The sequence below is a fragment of the Athene noctua genome, chromosome 6 (assembly GCF_965140245.1).
Source record: "Athene noctua chromosome 6, bAthNoc1.hap1.1, whole genome shotgun sequence".
Lineage (NCBI taxonomy): Eukaryota > Metazoa > Chordata > Aves > Strigiformes > Strigidae > Athene > Athene noctua.
The window spans coordinates 40662701-40673996 of record NC_134042.1 but is presented as its reverse complement, the minus strand read 5'-3'; the positions used below and the strand labels follow the sequence as shown (position 1 = coordinate 40673996).

At 46.6% G+C, this 11296-nt stretch overlaps 1 protein-coding gene across 1 annotated transcript; it reads left to right on the top strand.

Annotated features, from left to right (window-relative positions):
* Positions 1-2271: 2271 nt before the first annotated feature.
* Positions 2272-10492, top strand: HSP90AA1 (heat shock protein 90 alpha family class A member 1). Its single transcript, XM_074908678.1, has 11 exons — positions 2272-2423; positions 4080-4238; positions 4575-4941; positions 5473-5606; positions 6120-6428; positions 7114-7279; positions 7489-7679; positions 7799-7946; positions 8599-8867; positions 9218-9551; positions 9750-10492. The coding sequence occupies exons 2-11, from the start codon at positions 4080-4082 to the stop codon at positions 9857-9859; spliced, it is 2187 nt and encodes a 728-aa protein (XP_074764779.1). The 5' UTR covers positions 2272-2423; the 3' UTR covers positions 9860-10492.
* The last annotated feature ends 804 nt before the right edge of the window (positions 10493-11296 follow it).

The window sequence follows — 11296 nt, the reverse complement described above, 5'->3', positions numbered from 1 at the left end:
CAAAATCAGACTCAAAGAAGGTACAGAAAACCAGCCAGAGTAAGCACCAAAAAGGTGCTTACCCAGACATAAGCACAGAACTTTCTAGGCTGAGTGTTGGCCAAAATCCAGCTTTTTCAGTGGCTTAGAACTGTGAGCAAATAACCTCACTCTTACAGTTTGATTTCTCCTGTGTGCTGCTGCTCATCTATACACTCTGTTACTGGTGACACTACAATTATTTTTTCCTTGTAATTAAAATAACCCACAGGACCCTGTATTTTGACCAACCATTCGGGTCAAGAGCTGTAACACCACTATCTAGAAGGGCAGAGTCCTGTAAGTCATTGCACCAATGCAGATACTGATCCAGACACTGCAAAAACTGCAATGAAACAAGCTGTGATTTTAACTCCTTGACAGGTCCTACGCGATGTCTTACATGCATACTTAATGTATCTTCTTCTCAGTACTTCTCATTATCTGACAACTCCCTGAAAGACATGATGCTGCAACCAAATCAATTCTGTAGGCCCCAATTCAATCGGATTTTCTTGTCTAGGCCGAACTGCAGGATAACAGATGTTAAGAATGTTAAATTCAGCATGAGGATCTTTAGTTAAATGCATTAATGGACCTCACTATTGTAATGATTAATTCATGGGGTACGCTACACAGTGTTATTTTGGGATGCTTAATGGGAGAAGGCCAGGTTAACCATATAAAAATTCCATTCCCAAAGGTCAGTCAGATGTTGAACCAGATAGCAGCCTGGGGTGCATCTAAGAGCCAACAGAAAATGCCAAAAAGTTGCACCTGGAATGAATTTTTGCTACAGAAACATCCTTTTTATTCCTCAAAGAGCTATTCTTTAGACCAGGGAGATGGTCTAGATTCCTGCTTACATCAATGTACAGTTGTAACATGTAGCTTCACTTGGTATTTATATCTCAAAAAGTGGATCAGCTCCAAGAAGAAAGTTTTAGAAGCCTGCTGCACATGTGATGCAGAGAATCCTCCTGAGACATGAAGACCTGCATTTAACTCCCTGCTCCCAATCAGGTCGTTCAGGATATAAAAATAACTCTGCTGCTAAATGCTGTAATCACAGAGCAGCTGGGTATAATGAGACACGTACTTATCACAGCCTTTATGCAAGATGTATAAATGTATGTATAAAGCTATCTGTAGCTGCGCCCTTTGAACATCAGCTGAAATTTCCCGCAGATTAGACGGCAAAAGCCACGTCCAGGTTGAGAATCCCTCCGGGCTGTTAACAAACCGACCGACGTTGGCATCCATCTCATGTCTACTATTAGCACTTAAATCCTTAAGTAACTGCATAGCTATGTAGGTCTTCTGAGCTTCTTGGATATGATCCCTTGACTCTTTTTATCCTGAACAAATACAAGGACCAAGAGGCACGGTTTGGTTCAACTTGCAGACTGATACTTGTTGTGAGAGAAGCGATTTTGTTTTCCCTGATCAGGCGAAACGCTTTACCACAGCATCCCCGCGCCCTGACTCACCCAGCTACGCCTGGCAGAGCAGACGGCTCCCACCCGGCTCCCCGGGCAGGGGCGCGGTGCCCGGCGCTCCCGCCCAGCAGCCGCGGCCTGAAGGGAAAGCAGCGCCGCAGCCACCTGCACAACCGGCCTGCGGGGCACCGCCCGGCGCGACCCACCCGCCCGGGGCCGCCGCTGCGGCTGCGAAGCGGAGACGAGAGGCCGAAGAAGGCAAGGCGGCCCCCGCCCCGCGCCCCGGCCCCTGTCCCTGTCCCGCCGGGAGCGAGCGGGGGAGCCCCGGCCCTTCCAGGCCCTTCTCACGGCGCGGCGGGGCCGGGGGTGCAAGCGGCGGGGGGTGAGCGGGCGGCGCGCGGCCCTGCCGGTTCTAGGACGTTCTGAGAAGCGGAGGGCCGCCAATGACGTCACCGGCCCCTTGCGCAACCCCCCCGGTGCCCTCCCCCTCGGCGCCGCGCGCGCCCAACGGCCACCCCGGGCGGGCGGCACCACCGCGCATGCGCCCGCCCGCCACCGCCTCCCCCGGCCGCGGCCCCGCCGGCGGTTGGCGAATGGGGACGGCGCGCGCCCCGCCGGCCGCCGGGCCATGCGCGCAGCCCCGCCCCCGCCCCGGCCGGCACGGCGCCTGCGCCAGACCCGCGCTCTGACGCGGCCGGCTGCTATTGGCTGCGGGGGGGCCGGCCCCGCCCCCCGGCGGCGCGGCCGTCAGTCTCCGCCCGCATTCCCCCCGTCGCCCCCTCCCCGTGCCGCCCCCTCCCCCGTGCCTGTCAGTGAAGGTTCCCGATGGTTCTGGAAGGAGGCGGCGCCGGGCCTATATAAGCCAAGCGGGCGGCGGGGTGCGCGCATTAGTGGAGGTGCAGCCGTTCGGGTAGAGTGTGTGAGCAGCTTCAGCGAGGAGAGCAGCAGCCCTTCCCCCCTGCAAAGGTGAGCGGTGGGGCGGCTGTAGCCGTGGCCGGTTGTAGGCAGGGGATGGCTCTTTTGAAGAGACGTTTCTCCGGTGGTGGCTGGTGCGCGCCTCCGCGCGGTGCTATACTGGGGGTGCGGGGGGGATCCGGGGGACCGCGTGGTGCAGGACGCGCCTTTTCTTCTTCCCTTTCTAGTTCTCGTTAAGGGAAGAGTGAGCTCGGAGGGGTGCTGGGTCTTGGAAGTGTGAGTATGACTGTGAGGGGATGAGGTGCTGGTGTCGCTCAAGCGCGGTTTTTTCTTAGTTGTTTTTTTTTTTTTTTTTTTTTCCTTTTTGTTCCTGAAGTCGCGTGGGGGTGAGGGGGAAGAACGGGCGGGCAGCTCCTGGGGGAAGGGGGGTTTCTTCCGCTAGCAGAGCTCGGGGCGGGGGGGGGCGTAGTTGGCGGGCAGAAAAAAATACCCCTTGTTTCCTGGGGGGGTAGCAGCCCCTTCGCATGGCTGGGGGGGCGGGCGGGGGGGGAAGAGTGACCCGATTCCGGTTCGGTGCGGAGGAGCAGTCGCGAGGGGGATGGACAGGGAGGGAGCTTCGCTGCTAATGAATGGGCGCTCGGCCACGAGAGCGCAAGATGGAGGGGCTGTGGCGGGCGATCCGGACCGGGCAGGCGGCTGGGGCGGGCGTGGGGAAGGAGCGGGGGAAGGGGCGGTTCGGCGGTGCACCCCGCTCGCGGGGGGGCGGGGGCGCGCCGGGCTGGTGCTGACGAGGGGGGGGGGGGGGGGGCGGGCGGGGAAGGCTCTGGCAGTTTCTAGAATCTTTCCTGCTTCCGGCGAGAGCCTGCAGGGGGCGCTGCGGGGCGGCAGTTCCCGCCCGCGGCTCCGCTCGGAGCAGCGGAACGGGCGCCGGCCCCTACCCCAGGGACTTAATTTATTATTTCGTAACTTGGGTAGCGTTGTGGTGGAGGATTGCAGTATTGCGCTTGGTCTCCGTTCATTTGGTAGCGATTGAAGTGGGGGAATGGTTGAGAGAGATACTGCATTTTGAGTTGAATCTGTTGCTCCTGAGGCTTGACTCGCGCAAAGGCTGTTGTAGGCAGCAGGAGGCCGAGCTGGTTCGGTTAATCCGTCCGTGTAGGGCAGGGACGAGTTCGGCTGGACCGTATTGGTACCTAAGTTGTAGTTGTGGATCGCGTCTGCATCTGAATAAAGTGAGTTGTGTGAGCCAAATATGAGGGGGACGTAAGAACAGGAAGGCACCCCGAATAGAGACTGTACTGTGAGAATCGGCTAGAGAGTAATGCAATTAACATCCCGTGCCGGGCAGAGTTCTCAGTTGCATTTTACTTTCTTGTAATGTGTGTTTGGCCTGTGATGAGGGGAAGTAAGCTTCGTACATTAATCTGTAAATTAAGGGAAAGGAAAAGATCTGTTACCCGATATGGTGCAAAGCAAATTCGCAGTTAAAATCTTGTATCTAGTTTCTGCATTCCCTAAAATTCCTGAATACCGATAGGAAATAAGATCTGGGGTTTTTGGAGTGTTTTGTGTTTTCTTATGGTTCTGTATTTGAACCTACACAGTTAAATTTTTTTATCTCGGTATGCTATTGTCTGTCACCGCCTGCAAAAGCACATGGACACTGAGCTGTTCAGGGTGGGATTTCAACTGCCCCTCTCGTTACAGATGCCGGAAGCTGTGCAAACTCAAGATCAACCAATGGAGGAGGAGGTGGAGACCTTCGCCTTCCAGGCTGAGATTGCTCAGTTGATGTCTCTGATCATCAACACTTTTTACTCCAACAAGGAAATCTTTCTGAGGGAGCTGATCTCCAATTCATCAGATGTAAGTACCTTAACTCCTAGCCGGGTTCATGTCAATAGACTAGTGAAATATTTAGGAATAATCAGGGAATGTTAAAGCCTGCCTCATTAAACTGAAAGAAGGTAGATTTAGTAGATAGGAGGAATAAATTCTTCACTGTGAGGGTGGTGACACACTGAAGCAGGCTGCCCAGAGAAGTAGTGGATGCCTCCCTGCCTGGCAGCATTCAAGGCCAGGTTGGTGGACAGGGCTTTGAACAGCCTGGGCTAGTGGAAGGTGTCCCTGCCCATGGCATGGGACTACATGATCTTTAAGGTCCCTTCCAACCCAAACCATTCTATAACTCTTCTCTTTCAGGCTCTGGACAAGATAAGATATGAGAGCTTGACTGACCCAAGCAAGCTGGATTCTGGAAAAGACCTGAAAATTAACCTGATTCCAAACAAGCATGATCGCACTCTGACCATTGTGGATACAGGCATAGGGATGACCAAAGCTGACCTGGTTAACAACCTTGGTACTATTGCCAAGTCTGGTACCAAGGCTTTCATGGAAGCACTGCAGGCAGGCGCTGATATATCCATGATTGGTCAGTTTGGTGTTGGCTTCTACTCTGCCTACCTGGTTGCTGAGAAAGTGACAGTGATCACCAAGCACAATGACGATGAGCAGTATGCTTGGGAGTCATCAGCTGGAGGATCTTTCACTGTCAGGCTTGATAACGGTCAGTACTAAATGTTTGTACTCAAGTACACTTTCTAAAGATTTCTGGCATTCAGATACTTAAGTCCATACACTGAAAACAGCAAACATAGCAGATAAACGTGTGGTACTAGTCACGTGTCAGGTCAAGCACAGGCACAGCTGTTCCTTTACCATTCCAGTTTTAGCTGTTGATACATGATAAGGGAATGTGTAAGTGAATAGTACATTATAATGAAGACTCAGCTTTTAAAGGGTTATGCAAACAAATACTTTTGTATACTCTACAACTCCTTTACAGAAACTTGAAAGATAACACATGAACAGACTAATTAAGTGAAAATCTCTTTAAGCATGCCTGAAATACATGCCTGGGTACTGTAAGCTTGAGGAAGTATGTCTGTAAGGCTGTTAATGTACACAGAAGCTTATGTTTTCCCAGCATCAAAGAAACTGCTGATAACAGCAGTGCCTTTTTTAAAAAGGCATGTTTTGCAATTTGCCAAAGCCTAGTCGACTGCTGCACAAGTAAAACTTCTAAACTACATTCTAGGTGAACCTTTGGGCCGTGGAACAAAAGTCATCCTTCATCTTAAAGAAGATCAGACTGAATACCTGGAAGAGCGGCGAATCAAGGAAATTGTGAAAAAGCATTCTCAGTTCATCGGCTATCCTATTACACTCTTTGTATGTATCTTCTTTGGAATAACTTAAGTATTGTCAACTTAGAAGTACATTTTTGAAATTTAAGAAAGCAGTCCATGTGTATTTTGTTAATTGAAATTGTTCAGATGTTACATGGATGTAGCTCTTAAGAAATGTAATTCTCTTTATTACGGGTTTATTTTACAAGACTACTAATCACAAATTTATTTCATAAGACTAAGTAAAAAAAAATGTGTTTTGCCAAGCTAGTACTATCAGTGGCCAAACCATTGAGGAAATTAATTACATCTTGATGTATTGTTAGTGGTAATTCAGTATAATTAAACAGAATACCAAAAACCTACCATGTAAACATATGGAAATAAAATACCACTTGTCTCAGCACCCAGCATGTGAGTCCTCAGTTGAGTCTAGGAGGAAAACTTGATGCCATGTTCCTGTAGTTTTCAGCTTTGTGAAACTACAAAGGGATACCTAGGGCTGTTAATGATTAAAAACTAGGTTTCTCAAATCAACTACTGATCTCTTCTGTAGGTGGAGAAGGAACGTGACAAGGAGGTGAGTGATGATGAGGCTGAGGAAAAGGAAGAGGAAAAAGAAGAGAAGGAGGAAAAGACAGAAGATAAACCAGAGATTGAGGATGTTGGTTCTGATGAAGAAGAGGAGAAGAAGGATGGAGATAAGAAGAAGAAGAAGAAGATCAAGGAGAAGTACATTGATCAGGAAGAGCTCAACAAGACCAAGCCAATTTGGACCAGGAATCCAGATGACATAACCAATGAGGAATATGGGGAGTTCTACAAGAGTCTAACTAATGACTGGGAAGACCACTTGGCTGTCAAAGTAAGTTCTTGTCTTTTTGCAGGCACAATTGCACTTGGGAAGCTTGCTAAACATGCTACTGAACTCGGATCCATTGTCCCAGAGTTGCTGTGATGTTGCTTAGTATTTAGAGTGATGCTGCTTCAAACACTTAAAACATGTCAGGGTGACGCTTTATGCTACAATTACTCTGGCTACTGTTAAGGCTGTGTTGGTAATGCTAATCAAATCCACAGTAAATAAAAGGAAGTGCAGATGCCTTCCCAGTTTGTAGCTTAGTTGTTACCAAGGCTAATTGAGAAATTTTAAAGTACATTTCAGATAAATACAAATTGAGTTATTTGGGTTTGTAGCTTAGTTTTGAGAAGGTCTACAGCTAAAAGGGATGGGTGAGATGTAATTGTCCTTACTGTGTGTCTGTAGTGGGAAGGGCTATAAGAGTACACATGCTTCCTGAAGCTCAGTATATAACACAGGGAACCAAGTACCTCTTCTAAATTGGTCTACTTGCCTGATAACAACTGAACAGAACTTGGATCTGTCTGTCTGGAGACAGTGCTTCTGCCTGAGTAGTGCCTTGTCTGCTGAGGCTTTACTCGCATCTCAAATGGTTACTGTTTGCAGTGTGCATCTGAAGAGCAATTAAACAGTCACTGAAGTGAGAGACATACAACTTGACTGAAATGATCGTTTTGCTTTCCCACAGCACTTCTCTGTGGAAGGGCAATTGGAATTCAGAGCTCTCCTGTTTGTCCCACGGCGTGCACCCTTCGATCTCTTTGAAAACAGGAAGAAGAAGAACAACATCAAGTTGTATGTACGCAGAGTTTTCATCATGGACAACTGCGAGGAACTGATCCCTGAATATCTGAGTGAGTGTATTTTTGAGGAAGGTAGTGTCATAAACAGCTGTTCAGGGTAGTAGTATCTGAGCAGTTGAGAGTACTGCTTAGTTTGTGTTGTCAAGAATTCTGTAGAAACAGTCATAATTTTAAAAGGGCAAAGCCACTTAAGGTGGTGACTGGTGGTAATCTTGTTTTCTTTGAGACCTGCAAAACTAATTGTCACTGTTACCTTCCAGATTTCATGAGAGGTGTGGTGGACTCTGAGGATTTACCTCTGAATATTTCTCGTGAAATGCTGCAGCAAAGCAAGATCCTGAAAGTGATCCGGAAGAACTTGGTGAAGAAGTGCTTAGAACTTTTCACTGAGTTGGCTGAAGACAAGGAGAATTACAAAAAGTTTTATGAGCAGTTTTCCAAGAACATCAAGGTTTGTAGTCTTTTTGCTTAATATTGATGGTAAAAACTACAGATACTCGTTAAGCCTGAAATACTAAACTACCACAGTTTTTATCTAAAGTAGCAGGTTTTTTTCTTCTACTTCTGTAGCTTGGTATACATGAAGACTCCCAGAACCGCAAGAAGCTCTCAGAATTACTGAGGTATTACACATCTGCATCTGGTGATGAAATGGTTTCTCTGAAGGACTACTGCACTCGGATGAAGGAAAACCAGAAGCATGTCTACTACATCACTGGTGAGTTGGTAACAGAAATGGCCTGTAAATGCAGGTACATACATAGGGTTATCTTTTCGGGGTTAGAAAATGGAAAATAGCCATGTGCAGGATGTGCCTGCATACTTACTGTGGTACTTACAGTTCCTTAATATATGGTACTATGTCCACGAGGACGGTGGGACTAACTCCAGTTAATGAAGTGCTCCTTGCACAGCTAGCTTATGTTTTTTTTCCCCTATAAGGCCAGAAAGTATGCTTCAGAGCCATTTGAGGTGCCTTTAAGATAGCTTTGTGCTCTGGCTTTAGTTAATAAATTTGGCCAGTAGTATTTGAATTAAGATGTAATGCTCAAATACAAATGCAGTACAGAGCTGCTCAGTTCTCCTTGGCAGGAATAGAAAACCCTTCTTACCTGCCATTCCAGGAAACGTAAATTTGCTTTCAAACCAGGGAAATAGTGCAAACTGGTGCCAGTTTGAAAGGCCTAAGTCTCTTCAGGCCAGTCTAATCTTAGCAGTAGCTTGTTGGTACCTGTTCTGTGCCCCTTTTTTTCCCCTGGTATGGACATCAAGCATCACTGGAAATGCTGCATAAGCACTTTAGAAAATAAACAAACTGCCTGTTAGTGCTGAGGCTCAAACCACAACTGTGGCATTCTTGCTGCTTGCAGGTGAAACAAAAGATCAGGTGGCCAACTCCGCTTTTGTGGAGCGTCTTCGCAAACATGGCCTGGAAGTGATCTACATGATTGAGCCTATTGATGAATACTGTGTGCAGCAGCTGAAGGAGTTTGAAGGCAAGACCCTGGTTTCTGTAACAAAAGAGGGTTTGGAGCTTCCGGAAGATGAGGAAGAGAAAAAGAAGCAAGAGGAGAAGAAAGCCAAGTTTGAAAACCTTTGCAAAATAATGAAAGATATCCTTGAAAAGAAAGTAGAAAAGGTAATTGGTAGTATGCAGTTTGTCTATGTGTAACAAGTTTAGTGATCTGAAATGAATTTGGTTGCAGGGAAGGCTTAGATAAGGTCTTTATGATTGCCTTTCTGAAAGAGCAGTCTCTGCAAGATAATGCTTTATAATAAAGAAAGGTGTCTTTGTTTTGTTTTTTAATGAAGCGAAGTGGCTCTATTGAGTTGGTATTGCAAATTCTTCAGCTCTGTCTCCTGAGTCTTGGGTCTTGCATGACATGTAGTGGCATTTCAGAGTTGAACCACGGTTAAATCAGTGGGGGATAATAAATGAAGTGTATGTGTTGAAATGTTAAATGATGAACTTTGTATTCACTCTTGTAGGTGGTTGTGTCCAATCGTTTAGTCACTTCTCCCTGCTGTATTGTAACAAGTACATACGGCTGGACTGCCAATATGGAGAGGATCATGAAAGCACAGGCTTTAAGAGACAACTCCACAATGGGATATATGGCAGCCAAGAAACACCTGGAGATTAATCCTGATCATTCCATCATTGAAACGCTGAGGCAGAAGGCAGAGGCTGATAAGAATGACAAGTCTGTGAAGGATCTTGTCATCTTGCTGTATGAGACAGCACTTCTGTCCTCTGGCTTCAGTTTGGAAGATCCTCAGACACATGCCAACCGCATTTATAGGATGATCAAACTTGGCCTGGGTAAGTTGGAAAATCTTTCTCCAGTAAATTCAGGGTGTGGTTACATGCCTTTGCAGGGTACTGAGTGTCTGGAGATCACTTTGGTGCTTCTTTCTACTCAAGGAAAAGGGGAGAACCTTTGAATCACTTGAAGTGCTAAGGAGAGGAAAGCCTTGAGCTCTGAAATCAGCATTAATGGTGCGTGTGTTTCCTGTACAGGCATTGATGAAGATGATACTGCTGCAGAAGAGGCCAGTCCAGCAGTTACTGAGGAGATGCCACCACTTGAAGGAGATGATGACACATCACGCATGGAGGAGGTGGATTAAAACAGTTTACAGGAACTCATGAATGTTTCCTTGGCTAATATGAATAAGTTATATTTTGTATATTATGAATGTTACCTGCCAAAAAAAAATCTCTGACACTTTGTCTGCATTCCCTCTTTATATTTATTTTCAAAGATGTTATACCTTTATTTTTGTTACATTGCTTTTTCAGCTGATGTGAGATACAAATGCCATTGAGGGAATATTTTCTTTAACACTGTACAACCCTAAACAGGCAAGTGAGAAGTAGTTATTTTTGTCTGTATTAGCTGGTTGCAGGTGGCAGGGTTTTTGACTTATTCTTAATTGCCAGAAATGTGGGAAAGTAGGAAAGATGGTATGACATCAGGATGTTTTAAGTTTGTTTAGTGTTATACAGCTCTTCAACTCTAAATGTCTAACATACAGTACCTAGTAACTAGGTATCTAGGAGAGCTGAAATACTTGGGGAAGCTTTAACCCTTTTGCTCCTAACAAGGTCTTGATGTTTAAAGTTGTTTTTTATACTGTTTAAGGATTCTGGATTGCACTCTACCATAGAATAGAATCCACTGTAAATCTTTATCGTGACTTATGCAACTCTGCATGTACAGTTCAAACCTAGAACTGTAAGAATAAAAGTGTTAAGAATGAGTGGTGTTGCTGACTTGTCTGTGTTAACACTGGGAACAAAACCTTTTACACTTTGCGTCGGTTGTTGCTTTGGATCTTGAACACTAGCTGCTGTCTTGTTAAATCTACAGGACTGCGTTCTGCAGTGCCACTGCAAACTAGTGCCATGTAAAAGCAAAGTCGGGCACTGCTTAAAGATCTTAAGACAGTCTCTGTAAGTGATTTGCTTTAACTTGTGTTGATAATCTTTGAAGACTTCCAAATGGATCAAGGCCCCGAAAGCCTGATTCATGGTGCTGTGCTGAGGTGAGGAGATTCACACGTGGGGTTAAGTAGTCAGCACTGCATCCTACAGACTTTTAAGCAGTTCCTGCATTGGGCTGCATCCTGTATTCCTTGGCCTTTGTCATTGAAGGAACTGAGGAGAGAGTTGTTGTGGGCCAGCTCTAGCAAGCTTTCCCTGCCAGCCAAGCACTTGGTGCAGATCAGGTGCCCTTCCTTGACTTTGGACAGGTAATACTTGGTATTTACAAGCTTGGGTTTGGTGAACTCAGAGCAGCTCTCCCCTGGGGCTGGGCAGAGTCCTGTTCTGCTCCACACAGGGTGAGGGCACTGTTCACTCAGGGGCTGTTGGCAGTTGCTGATAACTGCCATGATGCATGTCAGTGTGCTGCACTCATTTGCTCACATTTTCATGAATTCACTCTGAATTTTTGCAAAATGAAACTAGATTAAGGGAATGGGTATGAAAGCAAACGGCTTCAGTAGCATTGACACAATTACTGAAGGCCTAACATGCTTGAAGGCCTTTTTTTTTTTTTTTTC